This window comes from Photinus pyralis, unplaced genomic scaffold (genome assembly GCF_008802855.1).
Source record: "Photinus pyralis isolate 1611_PpyrPB1 unplaced genomic scaffold, Ppyr1.3 Ppyr1.4_LG1, whole genome shotgun sequence".
Lineage (NCBI taxonomy): Eukaryota > Metazoa > Arthropoda > Insecta > Coleoptera > Lampyridae > Photinus > Photinus pyralis.
This window is the reverse complement of record NW_022170249.1, coordinates 34,459,762-34,481,308: the sequence shown is the minus strand read 5'-3', so window position 1 is coordinate 34,481,308 and position 21,547 is coordinate 34,459,762. Positions and strand designations below refer to the sequence as shown.

Sequence of the window (21,547 nt, the reverse complement as noted above, 5' to 3'; positions counted from 1 at the left end):
ATTTATTGGGTTGGAATAATAGGCTTGTGAAGAACAATCTTAAGGACATTAGGTCCAACTCAATAAAAAATTCTTTTAAAACGTTATTTAAAAACGAATAAACCAAACACAAGCCTTGCAAAATGTATAAAGCTTCTAAGGCTTTTTAGCTTTTATCGTGAAATTTATTCTGGCCACACGAAACGCGACGTGTAGATATTTACTTACCTGAACGTTCCAAACTGATGATATCGACACTCGACAGTCATTGTCAAAAATATGGATCAAAAGCCAGTGGGTTTTCTTCAAAAAATTAAAAAAGCAAGATGCGTTTGCACTTATAAAACATAATAGTGTAATGATTTTGGAACTGAAAAATTCATTCGATAATGCCAGTTTAGACTTCTTGTCGATAAACTTAACTATTTCCAGTATGAATAAGAAACAAAAGTATTCGCGAGCGATGCGTCGCATAACAAATCGGATGGCACTCGCCTTGTACAACTCAAGAATTTAAGTTGTGTTAAAAGTTATTTTGTATACATGCCACACACCACAGACTTGGCGTCTTGTGGTTATTATGTGACGTATTAGATTTTTAAAATCGATTTTATTGCCTTGCAAATTTGTAATCGTTTAAAAAAATATGCCAATTATTTTCGTTAGTGAAAACTCGACCACCTACATCTGCCGAAACACATTTCAACAAACGAATGCTGTTTGGTTATTGCATGATTGTTGTGGTGTGGGTGTCTTGGCAGTTATCGCGAGAAGGGTCGTACAATAAAAACGTTATTTCAATTTTAACACATGACATGAATCACGATATATCCCAATATTTATGTAGTTTATTTCACCCACTTGCGTTACAATTATCATTCGCCGAATATTATTTTCGGTAATTATTTTAGAAGGCTCTCCATCAATTTTAATGTGCAGGTAGATCAGGTGCTCTTGACTAACGGTCACGCATCCTTCTTAATTTGTTCATATCCATTCACTTATTTATTTTTAGTGCGTATTTAATCTAATTTGGATTGGCAAAATCATTTTGGTTGTTTTATGCCAACGGTATGAGACAATTCAGTCTACTTATGAATGAACCAATAAATTCTAGTGTTATATTTTTAAGACGATGAACCTTATGGAGTGAGTGCTTGGATTAAAGGACTCGTTAACCAATTGTATAACATCGCATAGTAACACGTAACCTGAATACAAATAATTTTTATACAATTCCCATCTCCCTATAACCACCAGTTTGACATGTTGCTATAAGTCTTTTCAATTATTTCAGATATCCCGACGCAGGTGCCACCACTGACGCCGGGGACGAATAAGACCATGACGGAGGCGCTTAAAGCGTCTTTCGCGTCTTGGGAAAAAGAACAAGTTCGCTTGAATATTACCAAAGGTACGTATTGAGCTTTCTGAAAATTTTACACAAAACCCACCATTATAGTTTTAGAAAACAATAGAAATTTAACGTTGTCGGGGAAATCAAATTGTGTAAACACTACGAGTCGGTATTTTTGATGTTGTATACACACAACTAACAATCGAATAGCCAAGCTAACAATCGTGTTTGTCATTTAAACATTGAAAGTCAAATACGAGCTCGAGCTCATTATTATGTGTTCTTTCGACACCTTTGGCGATACCCTGTTATGGAATGTACACAATTTTAAAATATTTACTTAATTTTAAATACATTTCATTAAATATCATAAAAAGTCATGATTTATTGAAACATTTGCTATTTATACATTAATTAAATAGATTAGCGATCGATGTTTCCGGATTTTTCTTGCTTTGGAAATGTCAATTATTTGCTCCAAATTCGATTTTTTTTTAGTAGCTATGCAAAATTATTAGTAAACAGGTTCTTATCACTTTAAGATCAATGCGATGCAAGCATTTTAGAGGAGCCGATGCTGTCTGCCTGTCTGTGAACTCCATATCGGGCAAACGGCAAAAGCTTGGACCGATTTGGTTCAAACGCGCTGAAGTCCAGTCGATCTGGCACGAGGACCTTGATTTTCTTTTGCATTAAAAATTGGCATTGGCCGGTACAGGGACGGACGGAGCGGTTTCTTAAAGCGCGAAATGTTACAATGCACTTTCGAAATGCAAAATGCCAATAGAGAATCGTACGTACTTACAGTATTGGTACTTCATGTAAAGTACGTTTTAATAGTATTTTTTACGACCTCCCTGAAAATGAGGTCATAACGTATAATTTGGAGGCATGATATATTATCTACGTATTACCTACACCCGTGCGTAATGAAAAAATTAGAATAGAATGAATAGATCATGTACGTTTGGAAGAGATAATTATCTACAAATGTCAGAATTGTCAACAAACGTCGTTTTGCGTTTTGCCTTATTTTCATTTCGAAATTCACGGAAGTTGTGTATTACAGGTGGGTAGAATTGCCGCACTCTACCGCATCGTGCGCAATTTTTCCACTCACCTGTCCCGTAATACGCACTATTACAACCTTATGACATAAATTAAATCGTGATATACTATTACATACACACTGTACATACACTGCACTTTATAGCGCCTACCGATATGTGACTTCATTTTGCGAAAACGAAAATACAAAAGGCGCAACGAATTTGAAATAAAGTTAAACAGTAGAAACACGCAAAATTCAAGACTGAGACTAGATCCACAGACCATCACTGAAAAACGTACTGACTTTGCTTCCCATGTTGTTTATTTAATTGCTCATTTATTTCCCACCTAGTTTCCCACTGAGGTATGCATTTAATGCGAAATGTAATAGTTATGAATGTAAACATGATATCTTCAACATACTGCATGATATATGAGAATAAACTTCTTTGTTTGGGTGTAAAATGTTTGACAATTTATTATGATAGCTGAAAAATGTAAGAGGCTTACTTACTTGCAATTGCAAATTTATCAATTCGTTCCATATTATGACTACTACCACAAAAGTGAGGGGAGTGCCCCCCCCCCCCCCCCCCATTCCCTTACCGGTTCGACCCTGCCAATAAAACATGTTCGAGAATGACATGAATCAATAATTGCAAGTCTTCTTTTAATAATTTTTGTAATGTAAATCCTTGTTTATTAACGATCCTCGAGATCGTTTACAATTTTTTATTGCTGCCTGTCTGTCGGTCCGCCCGTCTGTCTGTCCGTGTGCACGATAACTTTGTGTAGAAACGTCCGGATCGCTTTGCAAATTGATACACATGTTCTTCGGGATATGTGAAAGGTCGCTATTGTTTTTCGATTCAAAAGTTCGTTTTACAAGCCCTGCTGATCTGGTGGGACAGAATCAACCCCTTAAGGTGTATTGTAAAAATGATCTCGAGAATCGTTCGGTATTTACTTGTATCGGATTTTTTCTAACAAATTTCAATCATAGTACAAATGGAATTTAAAATGCAGATCTTCAAATCGCAATGCAACATACAGTTATACACGAGGGGTCGGTACCACCATAGTTTCAACGTGTCATTTTTTTAACCAATTAAAAAAATACCTTTAAGCGTGTCACTAAGTTTTGGTTAAACAAATAATTAATAAAAAAATCAGTATGTGAAAATACATTTATTAAATGAAACACTTAAGACGAATTTTTGCATGTATACATTTGATGATTCAACTAACATTGAGTATTTACTATGTCGGAAATATTCGGCTGCAAATTTAGAGTAAGATGGGTACAGTATATTTTGCTCTGCTCCTCCGCGTGTTTTCTAAAATATTTTTGCGTGACACGGGTGTCATAATTTGCCAACCCCTGGTTATACACTAAACAGAGTGCCCACTATGTATGGAATATATTATATATGTCGATAAATAGCGACTCTATTTAACGTTTTTCTATATAAAAGTTGTTTATTATTTTATTTCCCATAATAAAGCAGGATTCAGCGGTTGCTGTTTTTATCTATTTAAGGAAAAAGCGAGAAAAAATGAGTAACGAAAAATCATTGATTTTTTTTAAATAGGAATGTACGTTTTTATTAGGCTCGTGTGATAGATTTTTTGCTCCTTTCGATCACGTAACATGTTACATTTATACCCTTATGCAAGATAATTTTTTTTTAACTTTATTATTTAAATAATTAAATCAACAATAATCTAGATATCCTACATCAAAATAAAACAAATGAACGGTACGTTCCTTATTATTATTATTACTTTAGCTTTACCCTGTATGTCACAGCTTATTATTATCCCTCTCTTGTTTTGGGCCCTCACCAGACATGCGCCCAATTACAGAGTGACTCGCATAATGCTATTTAGAGGTGCCTCTGCAGAAGGTCTTAAGTTGGTCTATACTACTCCGATATTTACCTTACGAATTAGGAAAACTGCAGGAAAAGCTAATTCGGAGTAGCCGGTAGAATGCTCGGAGCTGGTCTAAGGTAATTTCCATCTCCGCCACAGATGAAAAAAATTCACCTCAACCCACGTTCGAACACCCGACCTTCGGATTTATAACCCAATGCTCTACCACTGAGTTATGAATTCCTTCCTTATAAACCTTAAAGCAGTAAAATGGTTTTCATCGCAATAAATGTTCAAAATGTTCGCCATTAACTGCAAGATAGTGGCCTGTCAAACGAGCGTAATAAAAAGGTACATTGCTATTTAAAAAATTTGTTTTTTGCTACTCATTTGTTTTCTAAAATTAAAACAACTGAATGCTGCCTTATTATTGGAAATAAAATGTTAAACAACTTTTATATACCCAGATATGTACTTATATTCCAAACATAGTGGACACCCTGTACATATTATCCACGTGTATAATAAACCGCGTGTAAAGCGGATCTAGAAAAGCTACAGAGGCGTATGACTTTACGGGGTCATTTAATTTGGCCCATTTTCAATACGCTTGATATACGAGTATGTGCCATAACAGGTCAGCTGTGCAAAGTTTGAACCGAATCGGTCCAGGAGTTTGGCAGTTATCGTGTTCATAGAGAGATAAGACACCATCGACTCCCCGAAAAAGCACGCAACGCTTTGCTCTAACGTCCTGTAAAGTACATGGAGCCTGTATACAGTATACCGTCCATAACAAATTTCTTATATTCGAAATCGAAGGCGAAAATAGTGTAATCATTCTACGACATTTTTGAATGACATTTTTTGGGGTGCCAGTTTTACCAGCCAAACAATGCACTCTTGAAATAGCTACTCGAAATTGTAATTGAAAGTGGGAAAACGTAACCTTACGTTATGTTGGTACCTCAGTACCTGTCAATGTTAGTATATGCAAATAGTGAATGTCATGTACTCAGGTCGATAAATCGAAATTTTAATTTCTTCCCTGCTAAACAAGTATAAATTGTGCACAAATCTTGTGCAGATAAAGCGCAGTTTTTTAAACCGAAATAGCTTAGTAAATCGTTGGGTTACAAGGTAGTAGCGGGATATATTTATAGATGTTTCTCTTCTTACTAGCTGATTAATGGGGAGGGGACACATAAACATTTAAAGGCCGATTGGCATACATTCAAAATCTACGCTACATAATGCAAGAAGAATCAAGTCCTCCTAAATATTATTTTTCCCTTTGTAGGTAGGTACTTTCCCCCAACATTTTCGATATTCACAATTCAGTTTTAACATTACCAGGCGATGTTTCTTATTTATACCATCTTTCCGCCCTTTGAGAGTACCCTTCTTCGACACTTCGTCTTGCAAATATTTGCACTGGAAGTTTTAACATCGCCAGTAAATATGTCTCGCTCTGACGTTCCACTTGCTCTATCAATATCCTCTTCTCAAACTTCGTTTTCAAGATATTCGCGTCGACTTTACCAATAGATATATATGTCTTGTCCAGACGATAAATTTTGCTTTTGTGAGTACTCTCCTCCTCCTCACCAAATAATCAAAAGATCAAATCCCCCCCCCCCCCTCCCCGGGTCACACACTGATCTCGAAAAGGAATCGCGTAGGAAAGTTATAGCTTGTTCCTAATCCGAAAATGACTTAATCTCAAGCTTTATTATACAGCGTTATTCATTAAGAAGTAGGCATAGGGAAAAAGCACACGTAAATCCCTATGTCTACTTCGTAATAAATATCACTGTATATACATATTACAGAGGGCCCCAGATGGAGTAAGGGACATGGATCATTTTCTTGTTTTTTTTTTTTAATTTATTGTAGATAGTAATTAAGTGTATTTAGTCAGTCATATTCCTATGTTATCTTTTATGGATTTTCGCTCTCTGTGACAGCGTACGAACTAACCTAATATACAAAAAAGAGCAAAAAAGACAACAGAATTCATTCTTATGACTACAATGGTTGAGGACATAATTCCGTAGTTTTCAATATATTGTTTTTGAGTTGGCAGCTTATAGTCTTGAACAAAGTAGAATCGTCTAAACCTCGTCTTGTTCCTGTGGGGGTGTATTTTGATCACTATATGTCAAAATCATTATTTATGTATCAATTTTGTTAGAAAAACGTCGAAGTGCCTCTTATGCAGAGTTTGTGATCACGTATATTTTGAATTTAAGATTTCTTGCAGCTGTTTCTATTGTGCATTCTAAGTGCAAACCTGTAAGTCTAATTCTTCGCCGAATTGCCTTATCATGATTTCACTGTCGAAAACTTACTTTAAAACGTATTTGATTGACTGTAACTGATAAAGATGTATCGTTTGAATTTAAAACAACCTATTCTTTTATCAATCCCTAGTTAATTTTAGCTAAACTTAAACTTGCCGGTGCAAGCTACATTTTTTTATGAAGTATTTGGGCTACTCAGTTGTGTTTTTCATCTTAGTCTCAGATGCTCAAGAAAATTGGCGATTGCGTTTGTACCACACTGCAGTAAGAAACAAATTAAACGTCTTAAAACTATTTATATTGTTCAAGAAGTAGAACGAGTGGGTAAATTGCATGTGACTCTCAATAATCGCCGTTTCAATGGTAATACTCGCTGCAAGAAACAATGCAAGCATAAGGCTAGTGATTGTTTATAACGTGGGACAAATGTTCATAGAACCGCACGAATTTGTACTTACTTGAGAATTGGAAAAAATAGGAATTCACGATAATTTACCGTCTGGTTAGTTTAAACAAATTACATTCCTTTTTTTGGCCTGACGCCATACGTGAAATAACAATACCAAGGTTGGAGCTATTAACTTGACGTCATAATTCTCACTACTTGGAAGCCACGTCGAAGACAATAGCTTCGGTGCATGAACGAAGTCATTTTCTACGAAAGACATTGTCACATCATTGAACGGTATTGTTTTATTAGAAGAGCTTTCGTTTGCATAACACACGTACGCGCTTGTATAGGCTTTAGACCACCGACGAACAAGCAAGTGGTTACAAGAAAACTAGGTACATTTTCCGGTTGGAAATTTGATAAAGGTTTTTCATGTCTAAACAGCTAGTGATTCACTCTGAAGGAACATTTAAAATAAAATCATAGACTTCGCGTATAGTATAAGAAAAGTGATTAGAAAAAGAAGACGACGTACATCTGAAAATAATTGGAGTCTGAAGATCTCACCTAATGAGGATATAATTTCATAATGACCGTGTGTATCATGAGACTTTATTTTTTCGTCCTTTTAGGTAGACGTGCTGCAGTAGCAGCGCTATTGAAGCGTTTAAAAACGTCGTATAATTGGAGTTTGTGTGTATGTATGTCAACGGTGATCGTTTCTTTGTGTAACAAATCACTTCTTTCGGAATAACGGCGGCACAATTAAGCCAATAAAACAAAAAAAAATTCCACAGCGCGATAACAAAAGAGAGAATCCTTATCTGCGGTTAATCTATTGCGTGTTGGCTCAGTATTGTTTGCATATATCGTAAAGGGTGTTTGATCTCCGTCCAAAGTTTGGCATTTTAGTTGGGAAAGAGTGAGGGGAATGCAGGAAATAATCAGATAGGTGCGGGTCAGCGAAAGTTTCCGCTTCTATTGAAAATCAACAATGTGTAACGATGCAGCATCCGCTAAATCACATGACGTGAAAATCTGAATATAATGTAGATATTCCGCATATGCTGTTGTATTATTGATGAGTGTCATTACAGGTATAATTTATTCTCCAGTTTACAGCTGATATTAACTGGATAAACAGGCATTAAGTGTAGTGGTGTTCCGTTCCGCATCAATCCCGTGTGGATGTAACGACTCTCCCAACAAATTTTCCACAGATTTATCATTTTCTTTCCATATCTTTTTATTGTATCGTCAGCGTTACACCTACTGAACTAATGTGTATCCGGTGAAATTAGAAAATAATATTTGTTATACAAATTATTTTGCTGTGGTCAAGCACCCTTAGTGACCATATTAATAAATTGAACATGAATTCGAAATGGAACTGTAGAAAACGTTATTTTGAACTGTATAGCTTCACGCGGAACTGCTTTCTCTTCTTCAATGAAGAATAAAGAAGAAAATGTTAGTTTATTACCAATAATACATTAAGGTGCCCATCTTCTCCATCCTTCACCATTCCTCTGGACACTGCTGAACGGGGACTACGATTACCTTGGATTTGGTCATCGATCCGACATATCACCAGGATGTTCTTCATCTCTCACATTTTGCACTCGAGAACCGCTTCATCGCTGTAGTCGATGCCACTGGCATCATATGTTTTCAGGATCCATTGTGGATTGCTTTCCCCAATAAAAACTATTGCTCACCAATTTGCTAAATGCCCTTGTTTGTCGATTACGGTTCTCATCAGACTGCACCTAATGGTGTTTTACAAAACATCAAGGAAAAAAATGCTTTATTGTCACAGTTACCAGTGTAAATTCCACAACGACCGTTTTTACCATTCTTCCATTACCTGATTTCCTGATTTTCGCCCCCCAGAAGTAAAAAATGACCGCGAGCTTTTCATTATCTTGCCGCTTACGCTTCTGGCGTACCGCACGGTAATTTGCTGCCCTACTATGTCAAACGAGATGCCCGAGTCCGTATTTTGGCCATTTCATTTTTCTCAAAAACTAACGTAAAACTTTGCTATGTGAGCCAGCCTTAAAAGTTTGCTACTTTTGGAATTTTACGTACCTAACAAGGCACAATAGTGGACCGAATGTGAACCTGTGGAACACCCCCACATTTGATACAAAATCATCTTTCTCATATATTTTTAGAAATGTCCGATCGATTTTACATCTCCGTTAGTTATGAACTGAATTGCATGAAATTCAATATGAGCATCGGGAAACCTTTTATGTCGTCCGCGGGTCCACTTGGTCAATCGTCGTCAGCAGGTTGCGGATCGCCTCGTCCTTGTCGCGATCGCATACTATTACCATGAGATCGTCGGTAAAACCCACCAGTTCCACCCCATTCGCGGTTGGTATCCTTAGTGCCCCATCGTACATCACGATCCACAGAAGGGGTTCAAGGACCCATCCGAATTTGTATTACGGAGTTAGGTGTTAACGTGTGTTGACTGACGGTTCATTTATCCTCGTTTTCCACTTTCAATTTTTGGGTAATTTTTTCGTACCTGTTCTGTCTGTACCGTGTGCGGTAAATTCGTTCCGGAAAACTCGCCCTCGTAAATTCGCCATCAATACGATTCACCCTCGAAAATGTTGTCCCCTGAAGATTCGTCCTCGGAAAATTTCCTGATAGGAAATTCACCATACACCATACAGGCATACACTACCAATATTTCGCAACAAGTGCGGTGTTGACAGCACGTATAGTCTGATAGTAAAATGCACTGTTATTCGACACCAGCGCCCTCTCAAGTGCCGACGCAATGTGCATTTTGACGGAAAAATTGTACTGGTATTCGGCACCAGCCAATCAGAGCGCTTAAACCTCTTGCGGGTGCTGACAGAATGTACGTTCTACTGAGCCGTCCTACTATCGCAGTCCCATTCTGCAATAGAGCAACAAACATAGTGTCCTACACACAAAAATCCGAAGTTGGAAACTGTTGGTTTCAACAGGATGGTGCATCCGCGCACAACGGTCCAATCATGCAAATTTCCTGGGAAATGTGTCCGATAGGGCATTATGCTCGGGTCCACCATCCTGTTGAAACCAACAAATTCCATCTTTTGTTTTGTGTTTACAACCGTAACAAAGTATGGATTTAACGGCTTTTCAAGGGATTTTGGGTATGCTGTTTTCAATTTGTTATGTGATTCCCATCGGAAAATGACACCCCTTTAAGCGGACGAAAATTCCGATCTCAATGAAATTTGGTATTTGGGGCTCTTTGAACACCGAATCAAAATAATATTGTGAACATTCATTAGACTTCGACGCTTAGAGCACATTCCAACACTTAATAAACCAATAGAGAGTCGTTTAAAAAATTCTCTATTTCATGAATGCGCATGTGCACACATTATTGAGCCAGATGAGTGTACGTAGGATATTTAACTTTTGGTTTATTTGTAAAAAAAATGCTTCTTTTGGTCCTTCATACTCGACAACTCGGCGGCTTTTCTTCTCAAGCTTTACTGTCTGTAATTCTTTTTGTACGTATTTGGGACAAAATTAAGTACGGACAGATTAGTATTTCCTAAAATTCTATCAACAATTTTTTGACTTGATGTTTTCATAAAATTGAAACAAATTCAGAGCTGGAAGAGCAAGTCATGAAGTTAGCTCGAACAAATAGCAGTTATGATGCGGAGCACTAACGATTGCCATAAATTTTAGTCACACTAGACCTAGTCAAAAAATCTGGTGAGAATAGCTCGTACAACAAATTTTTGACAGAACACCGATTCATTACCACTGCTAGTTTATTGAACACCAACAAGCACTAACAACGTCTAGTGATTGGTATAACATTGGAGCGAGTCCGAGTGTAAGAACAAAAGGTTCTGTTCCATCCATTCGAATGCTAAGATTTGCAAATAAAAGATAACGTCTGGGACCAAAATGGTGACATTGTCGTTTAGTACCTATACGTGTACAGGGAATTTTTCTCAAATGTATACGTCACATGGGCTATGTATACTTAAAAAAATCTTTTTTGTTGCTAGCACAGATACCACCATTACACCTGCGCATGCGCGATTCTGCCCTTTTATGTGTAAGAGTATGTGTACCAAATTTGGTTCCAATCGGTTCAGCCGTTTAGCAGGAAATGAGAGTACAGACGAACCGACAGACCGACATCTTCTAGATTTTGTTTAAGGAATTCTTGTTGCTTCAAAACGTGTATTTCCGTCAAAAAAGTGGGGGTCATTTTTTATCCTTACTAACGTGCGGGTGGAAAAATGGATCAAATGCATGGGTATAATAGGCATCCCACTCTACACGAATTTGTTTTAAATGATAATCAGCGTCTGCAATGGAAACAGTAACCATAATTATTTAATGTCACATTAGGTTTAATGTCATTATTTTTATTATTAGCATCAAATTGTGATTTTTTAACCCAGAGATATATAGCAATGACAATAAGGTTGAAATATTAACACGGTAGGGGGTGGTAACAGTTTAACAACTGTAAAAACAGCTCCAGTTTGTCACGTGTAATGTTGGTTGCCTACGTTCATCTGTTCCATAACGTGATACTATAGCGCGTTCGCACCTCCAAATGCATGGACATACACAGTACGTGCTTGCCAAACGTGACAATGACAGCAGTATTATCGAAGAATGACGCAAACTAGTAAGAGAGGCAATTAGTCCATAAGACCCAATACTGCATCAGGAGGTGCATTGGGGTAAAAAATAACCCCCTGCTTTTTTTACGGTAATACACGTTTTGAAGCAACAGGAGTTCGAATTAAACAAAATCTAGAGTCTGTAGTCTTATTTCCGGCTAAACGGCTGAACCGATTGGAATCAAATTTGGTACACATATTTTTAAACATAAAAGGGAGAGCTTTTAGGCTCAATCGCGCATGCGCAAGTGTATCAAATTCTGATTTCCAGCTAAACAATTGAATCGATTGGAAAATTTGGTACACCTATTTTTAGACATAATGCATGCGCAAGTGTGCGGGCGATATTTGTGCTAGCCACAGCAAATTTTTTTAAAAGTATACGTAGCCTATTATGTATACATTTAACTATTTAAAAAAAATTCTCTGTATGTTCACTGTGTTCATTTTAAGGCTCAGTCCAGTTAATGGTACCTGCCATATTTTTTTCTTCGTACCAAATTCTAACCAAATATTGACTGTGCCCATTTTGATTTTGTAATTTCGTTGCCTCCAGAAAATTTTGTGTAATAACGTTCAAATTGACTGAAAAATTCGCGATCAAATTCGTTTCTCAATTTTGGTTTCGAGTAAATTGTTGTTAGTAGTTGTTAGAACATAATCCGCGACGATGGTCTGTACAAGATGTTTTAAGCCTGATGTTTCATATGCATCGCGACTGTTCCCTATTAAATTTGTCTTTTTTCCATTCGCTACAGCTATTTGGAGATTAAGAGCATTCTAAAAACTAATTTTAATGGTATCTACATAAATTATCAGATCTTGAATATAATGATCCGCGACCACCCTGAATAAACACCGATTTCATATAGATCACCTCGTCTTCCCCTCTCGTAATTATTATATGTAAATGAAATCATGTTATATTTGTCTGTAGAGGCACATAGCCTAAGCTTTGAATTGCACAAAATTCAATAAGAACAATTGCTATTCGAATGGCCATTAAACTTTGTTTGGCACTTTTAACGCGCGTTGTGGGAATGTTCATTGCTTTCAAAGAAAAATATTCAAAACACTTGCAATTTTTTGCAACACGAAATGGGCTCCAATGGTATGCTGAAATTTAAGCGATGAATATTTAATACACCTACTATCCTGATTTAATAGTGCAGCCTTTCGCACGGCGACAGCGTATAGGTTGGGGACCATTAATAAAAAGTGGCGACCAAGAGATCGTGTAAATTTCGACCGGATATCCTTTTATATACAGTTATTTCGTACGCGATTTATAAATCAATTATACAACGATATTAGACTTTTTTCTATCGAACGCGGAATTGCAACTATCCGTGCTCAAATGGGGTACTATTTGTGCTCAAAAGTATCAAATGTGCTAAAAGTCGAAATCGATAATAAAATTTCGCAATAACCGTTTATTAAAAACGTTTTACAGCGCAGGTTGAGCCATCTTCTATTGTTCCCACATACATAATTACAGATTTTTACTTTGATATGAAAGTGTTTGGTCGACTGCGCACGAATTGTTCGTCGGTCTATTACACACGTGCGTGTATTACCTACATTTTTCCAAAACGATCCATGCATCGATGAATCTTTACTCGTATTATTTCGAACGCTATTGAAATTTTGTTTGTGATCCTTTATTGTTTTCATTTCAGATCCTCGCCAATGGACAGAAAGTCAGGTTGCGCATTGGATACAATGGGCGATGAAAGAGTTTTCACTAGAAGGTATAGCTTTACATCATTTTCATATGAAAGGAAAGGATATTTGTGCAATGGGAAAAGATGCGTTTCAAGCGCGAGCGCCACCTTTTGTAGGAGATATCCTTTGGGAGCACTTAGAATTGTTACAAAAAGGTAAATTAACTTTTGTGTTTTAACATTTTGATGATGCGCGGATTCAAAAGGCCGGCTTAGTCTTTATGTCAGTAGTTTTATTCGAGGTAATATATAATTAGAAAAATCACGTAGCATGCAATACATGCCATCAGATAACAATTAACTACTTGGAAAAGTAAGAACATTTAAGACGTTCTTTGTAATTTGTTATTCACTTGCAAGACTTTTATGCGTTGTTTCATTTTTTAAAGGTATAAAAAATTAACAAGTACCTAGTAAACATGTTATGTTGATAAGTTGAGCAGTTCTCAGCTTTTTTAAGCGTCATTACTTAAGTTTCAACCTTGTGAAACTTTCGATGACCTCACCTGACTCGTCTCAATACAGTTCTTCTTAATGAGGCAACTAAGAGTGTATAAGATAGTTTCGGTTCCCTTTTCAAGTGTCAAAAACTTACTCAACGGCAATTATGTGGTTTCTTTTTCTCCTTTTTTGATAAGGATTTATGATTTCACCAATTTGTTCCTTCAACTCCCTCTGTGGATGTCCCAATACCACCTACGTTATTTTGTGGCATTTTGAAATTGCCGAACAACAAACTTCTACAAGTTTTGCTCCTATAGGGAATCCTGAACGAGAAAAAGGCAGTATAATTACAATATTGGGACACAATGGCACTATATGTTTTTCATGGATAGTGAAGAGATTCCGGTTTCAAAAAACTCGTCTCCGAACAGCTTCAGTACAAGTTGATATTGTATAGCCATACATATAGTACAATAACTACAGGATGGCCTATTTGAGATGTCGGATATCTTCAAACACCAACAATTCCTTTATTTTCCTTTGCCATTTTCATATCCCTTTTATAAATGAATCTTCAGAATTTGAAGAACGAGTAAATTTCGGTGTTTCTTTGATATACGTATAGCAGACCATGGCCTACCCAAATAAACCAATAGCGTGATTTAATTCTCCGTCGAAAATAAGTCACCCTTTATATCACTAGTCCCATTAGTCCCAACTTCACTGAAGTTTCAGCCGTGATATTTTTGTAAGATATTGGAAAAAATACCCAAATCCATCTGAACGTACACGTGTTTTGTTACATCAAATTTTCCACACCACGTGAAATTTCAAATTGCAATTTACTACTTAATGAAAGCACTTAAAATTTAATTTTGATTGTAGACCAGCGAAATTAGAACGATTTTGGCCGAAAGTTTGTCAATTTTTGCAAACAATTAGTATCGATATGCGGTTTTTGGCATAGTGTTCAGAAAAATACGAAGAAAGGTGTTCTACAATACTGATTAAGTCACTTTTGGAAATTTCCGTAAGAGGTGCAAAAATGCATTTATTATTGCATCATTATTTGTAAAATTATATACATTTTCTGGAGAAATCGTTGTTTGGGGGTTCGGGAGTCAATATCTGCTCTCGAAAATGATCGAGGATGCCCAGGAGCGGCGGTACGAAGTGCCGGAGGTGCAGTGAAGTAAAACATTACTTGGAAATCGTTACTCGGGGCAATTTTTACTAAAGTCACCATGGTTTCCCCGATCGCCACTCCTGGGCATCTCCGGGCAATTTTTTGCCTCACTGCACCCCTGGCACTCCGTAGCGCCACTCCTGATGTTCCCCCAATTCCGGTCCCTCATCCGTCCAATTTCGAGGGCATGTATGGACTCTGTACCCCCGAAAACCGCCGAGTAGCGATTTTTCATGTTTATATTTTTTACGCAATAATAAAGGGGTTGCAGACACAAATGTTGATTGCTAATGACTGGACCACTTTTTTTCAACTCTACGAAGCACGTTTAGAATATTTGGGATCGAATACTGGGGAACATGTAACCCCCATATTATGAGTAAGGACTGTTCTACCATGTGTCGGCGCCTTGAAAGTGTTACCACCATGCCAATGAAATTTTTTTTTAAGAAGAAAGAAAGTTGAACAAAGTCTTTTCACATAATCTAAATCTGTTTGTTTTGGATATCTTATGTCCAGCCAAATGGTCAATTTAGACAACGCTTCGAATCTCAGACCATCATATCTGTGATGTGTGACTAATTTTTACCACAGAAAAGAAATTCGATGTTGCCGAAACCGTCACTCTTCTTCGTTCCATCCCTCAGAGTAGTCGGCATGTGCTTTAAAACATCAATATTCGATCGACACATGTTTTTATATTCATATTTGCAAATTGTGAGCAGTGAGCACATTATCTAGCCAATTTTGTGTGAATCTGGATTATGTATTATCTTTGCTATATCATGGTTTTATTTTAGGTAGTATGATTTTCAATGTCTTTTAATTTGAAATGTGCACATTGATTTTTTTAATGACACTGAATGATCGGTACGTTAATAATTGTATTTTAATAATAATCCTTGGCATCATAATTATTGTAAGCTATAAGTAGCGTCAATGTACCACCAAAAAAAGCAATTGTTTATATTTTGATGTGCGCATTGGCAACAAAAAAAAACCATAAACATGTCGCTAATTAACCATTGATTCTGACGATGGACGATTTCTTGTTTCAGACGTAGAAAAAGAAAAGGCTCTGGCAAACCACGTTTCGTTGTACGAATCGATGTGCGTGCCGGATTTAAATTCGTATTTAGAGTACAGCCATCCCATCCTCCCCGGGGAGGACAGAAAACCTATCATTACGACCCCAGTACCTGCACACACCCCGACGCCGGCCGCACCAGCCCCAATAAACAACAATTTTTTACACGAAGGTAAGTGGCTCCTCTAATTACGTAAGATTTAATTAACTCGCGAACAGTAAATAGACACTTTTCACAATGATTTCTAGAATTAAGTAAAACAAAAGCGGCTGTACATTATATTTTGCCATCTGAAATTACATACGAAGATGTATATCGCTCCTTGTGTTTAAAGGAGGCTTGCGTAACAAAAATAAACCATCGTCACGCTAAAGATTCCGAAAGTTAATATTACTTAATCTAGGTTAATATGTTATACCTAAATGTGTGTGAGTGTGTTAATATTGTACATATCCATTTTTTTTAAAAACAATTTTGGTGAAGTAAGCCCGTCATTAGCGGGAAGATCATACTTGATTCGTTTTCAGGATGCTACAGTAAAAGTCCGAGCGCAGCCAAAAATTGCAAAACGGGCAATAAAACGTGTGCAAATCTTTAATGGAAAAACACTTATTTATGCCGCAACGTTTTTCATGAATTAAAAAATTATACGTTGCTGCTTCGGATACAATCTATTTCATACAATATAAACATAAAGGATGATTTTGATAGTGAAAGCTAGATAGGAGTTAATATTGCACTTGATATGCTTCGTTTCCAACAATGCCAAATACTCTCCATTCTTTAATGGTTTGCAGAAGCAGTGCTTCTAGTGCACGCGGTAGTGTCATAGGTGCGCGGTTTTTGTGCTTTTGCTTTCCGAGTTAGCTGAAATGATGACGATGTGATGTTAAAGTGATTCAGGGATTCGCATCAACCATGATCTTGTTTAAAGGTTTGCTGTCTTTTTTTTAAATTTCGATTTTACTCGTTCCCGTCTACGAAATATGATTCTTCTAATTTCCAAAAGGAAAACTCAAGCGTTTTCTTTGGAAGCACCGTCCATTAACTGTGTAAGATAATTAAATGAAAATTTTATTTTGGCACATTCTTTCATACCCAATTGGATTGTACGAAAGGCGGTGAATACATGAAAAATTTTCAAGTCGGCAGATCCCTCCCATTTTGGCACTGTTTCTGAAATAAAATGAGTACAAGCACAAATTATTGTCATTTGTCATCGAATTTCGCTGTTAAGTGGAACTATTTCGGTAGAGTTGATTATTTTGAAATTCGTTATTGGAACACAATAACTGAGCACATTCCTAAAATCGGCACAATAAGATTCGATTTCCTAGAATAAATTGCGCTTGAAAATGAAGAGTTATAGTGAAAAAAACTGTTGAGGTTAGCCGGGTCATATGCAAATATCGAATGTGCGGTTAGGCGCCATTAGCGCATAATTGGCGCCTAATTATGGCCAGATTTGCATCCGCTCATTTTTCCATTCAACTTTTGCCTAGGTGACATATAGATGAGTTGATAGCATTTTTATAATTCAATTTCGAAGACAAACTATGTTCCATTTCACGCTTATAAAATAAATTTATTCGAAAAAACATGTTCCATTGATTCCCCTCTAGGTCAGCTGATTTTTTAAAAAATGGAGTTGCTGTATCGAAGAGTTTTTGCAAATTGAAACATTAAACTGCCATTTTTTTGTCAAAAACTGTGAAGAATTTCATTCTTAAGAAATTCGGAGATGTACTAAATTATCTCGAAATCAGAACTATTTCGCCACTTATATTAAGAGAGCACCACAGGTCAAGAATTTTTGGAAAATGTGCAAAATTGGATAGAGCAAATTTAAACCTCGGTAAAGGTGTTAGATCCATTCTTCTATGACGATGGTTCCTGCTTAATTAAAGAAGTATTTTCCATAAATACTCGCGATTTTCACATTGCTGTTTGCTAAAGGAGTTAAAAAACCAATTTTAACGTGTATTACAAAAAAGCTTCTACGTTTGAAGTTACCCGATGCATTTGCAAATCAAATACCGTACTATATGCATATGATGGGTCTAATTTTACGCATTTATGCAAGACATGAGTAGATCTGTGCAATTTGAAGTTAAAAATTGACAATAGCTACAAAATTTGTCGACTAATCGATTATTTAATAATTGATAATCAACGAACCAATTTTTTCGATTAAACGATAATCAAATATTTTATTCTTTGATAATGAGGATTATATGAGGAAGGAATTGCTACCGTATTTAATGTGTCCCTTGTTTTTTTGGAAAAGAATGCACCGCTAACTAAATATTGCACAAAATTATTATCAATCAATAGCTGCTGTAGTACATACTTTTGAAAAAAATCTCAGAAGAAAAATACAGATAATTATCTGGGTAATAATTAATTTTTCACCTTTTTTTAAATAAAAACTTAGTTGGCCTTTTAACCATGTGTCACTTGATACTGGTAGTTACCTATTTTTGTTCGGTGGTAAACAATTGCGCTTTTGGAACTACCAATTGTTTCCATTACCCACTAGGCGAACGGTTGGAGAATAAAATAGAGGAGGTCATAATGATCTTATTTACAAAAATAACTATATCAAGTGATATATCGTTAGAGATTCGGAACACACACACTTAGTTTTTCCATGATCCGTTTAGTTTTTCATAAATCGCCAGAAAATATAAAGTAGAAACAAATGAATATCGCAGTTAGTAAAAAATGGAAAATTTGTAAATTTTTAAAGTGGAAGTAAAGGTGATATCCAACATTTGTAAATTCTGGTTACATTTTGTTTATTGAAAATAAATATTAAAAAGTCAAGATAAGTCTACGTTATTTCCAGGGTATGTATATATTAATTGATAATAAATAATAATGGTCATTTGTTTTGTTATGGCAATTGGTAAAACAATTTGATAATATACTATAAATACGAATATTTCAAAAACGGCTAAAGCAAATGTCAACATATTCTTGAAATCAGAAAGAAAAGATCTATTTAATTTTTGAAAAATATACAAGGCGTTCCATCAAAAATTGACCCAATTTGCCATTTTTTACTAATTTTACCCTATTCATTTGTTTTTTACTTTGCTTTTTATTTATTTTTTTGCCTTTTATTTACTTCATTTACGATAACCCTCCACAGAATAAATTTTCCGTTTATTGCAGTAAGCGGTTTTATTTTTCGTTTATAAAGGAATTCCAGTGCTCTATATTCATTTATAAACGCGATTTTATTCAACAAATGTGTACGCAGAATCCTTTTTTGACGAAATGCGTTGTGTATTTAGGTCCTAAAACCCTCATAGCAAACGGTATGATCAAATTGCGAGAATTGTTAAAATGAATCCGAAAATTGCCCAGAAGTTGAGGCAGAGCTTAATTACTTAGGTATTCGATTTTTAAACGTTTTTCAAAAAAATCCCTTCTGTGCTTCTATTCCTTGTCTAAGAAGAGAACGAATCATGAAAATCACATGCAGTTCTTCCGATCATATCTGTCCACTTTTTATGACCTCTTCCAAAAATGTCACATGCCTAAAGCGGTAAGTATTAAAACCGTCACACCTAGATATGATAATGTTTGGTGTTTAGAGGAAACGACAAATTATTGAACATTTTAATGTAATTCTGATTAATCGGAACGGATTTCCACAATAAATAAAAATTCATCGCCTTATTTTGTTTAGAACTATTACATAAGCCTTGATTTTAAAGTTGACAGAATAATAAAGTAAGATGGGATGGTCCCTCCCTTTATCTGTTCGCCTATTTTTTTTTGATCGGAGGACTACCCCGCGCTAACTGGTAGCTTATCCCTTAATCTACCGTTTCGAGTCGTTTAGCGGCTTCCATTTTATTTTAGTGCGGCATTCTTTTTTTGCTCATCAAGAAGCCCTTTTACATCAGTCGACATCTGACAAGGCGAAAAGCATTAGAATATGAACCACTAAGAATTGCGCACGTGTTCAAGCAGATACCCCTGTCATACAACACCACTTGGACTACTTCCCGTGCTTTCACGGGGGTAGCTTCACATAAGGTAGGCCGGGTTCAGTTCTATGTCTTTGTGCCCTTCTAGTCCTTCTACCCTACCACTTCGAGAGAATCTCACATTACGTAGCACGTGAGCCTAGAGAATTTAGGTGTGGATATGTGGACAATGTATTGGTTTACGTTCCGGATGAGCGGAAATGGGTGGTGGTTTTACAACGAGTATTGCAAGATGTTTTATTATTTAATACGCCATATGGATCGTCATTTTTTTTCTTTTCCAGACGGTTACGTGTATACGTGCGCATAAATTTGCGAAAAAAAGGAAAATCTCTTCTTCAATTAACCACACTTTGGCGATTAGTCTCATTTGCACAGGAAACACAATTCAATTTCCGTGGGTATTATGGAAATCGTATTTTAAAAAAGCGGAAAGATAACAGGATGTCCTTTATAATAATCCATTAATCTTACGGCATATTTGCCGTAATCAATATTTATAAATTAAATTTTGCTCGCGTCTTACATTCAGGTTTACGAAAGTTTCCTGTTGAAAAGGTCAGTTCTAAGATAAAATAATTACATGAACCGTTTAGTTTACCGTCATTAAATCGAATGTTAATTTCCATGTTTGGTTTTCTTGTACAAAAGCCTTTAGGTAGCATTGTATGTCCTTTATCATAAAATTCGGGTCTAATGTCTTCATTGGAATTTTGGCTGCACTAATAACATTGAAAAAGTGGATAACATCTTTAAGAAGCTCCTCTTGATGTCTTTTTAATAGTACCGTTGTGCTCTGTGGGACTTGAGACGTATCAAGGAATGAATGATTGACGTATGAAACCATTCGGGAAGAGAAACTACAATAATTGATTAAAATAAGTGGTGTTTATAATAAGGGTTGTTGGTTTAAAAACGAGAGCACTTCGACACAATGAACGGTCGTGAAGTGCGCTTCTTTAATTTATGCGCAATTGTTGTTTTGATTACAAAAACTGAATTTACTGTTAGAGGGTGCTGACGAAGATAAAGCTGAGGCTTGCAGATAAAAATCATTATCTCCATGTTAAACATGACTGTTTCGTTTTGATAACGCTCTTCGTGTATATCTTCAAATAACATTGAAAAAATTTCAAAATCCTCAGTTATCACTAAAAGAAACACTGCTCTACTGGCCGAAATTATCGCCATAAGCTCTGAATCAAAGAAAAACACAATTAACGAACCAACCACTCACTTCATGATAAGTTCTGATGTTAATTATAGAAACCGCTCCATGAGAACAATCTTATCAATAGCTTTGTTCATAGTTTCCGCTCCTATTTGTCACTATTTTAATTGGCGGTTGGTTTTATTTTAGGTCCATAGCTGGTTCTTTGAGTGCTTAGATCTGATTTTAAACGTACCTTCTATTTGCGTTTTGTTGCTAAGGTGACGGAAATGACAAAAATTAACGATGGCTATATTTGGTATTCCAGC

The 21,547-nt window shown here is 36.1% G+C and overlaps 1 protein-coding gene across 1 annotated transcript in view; it reads left to right on the top strand.

Moving 5' to 3' along the window:
* Positions 1–16,455, top strand: part of LOC116159997 (ETS-like protein pointed) — a 113,740-nt gene extending 97,285 nt beyond the window's left edge. Inside the window, exons 3-6 of the mRNA XM_031473112.1 lie at positions 1,277–1,393; positions 13,305–13,505; positions 16,038–16,238; positions 16,316–16,455. Coding sequence (XP_031328972.1) covers positions 1,277–1,393; positions 13,305–13,505; positions 16,038–16,238; positions 16,316–16,455 — 659 coding nt within the window. The remainder of the gene's footprint in view (positions 1–1,276; positions 1,394–13,304; positions 13,506–16,037; positions 16,239–16,315) is intronic.
* Positions 16,456–21,547: the final 5,092 nt, after the last annotated feature.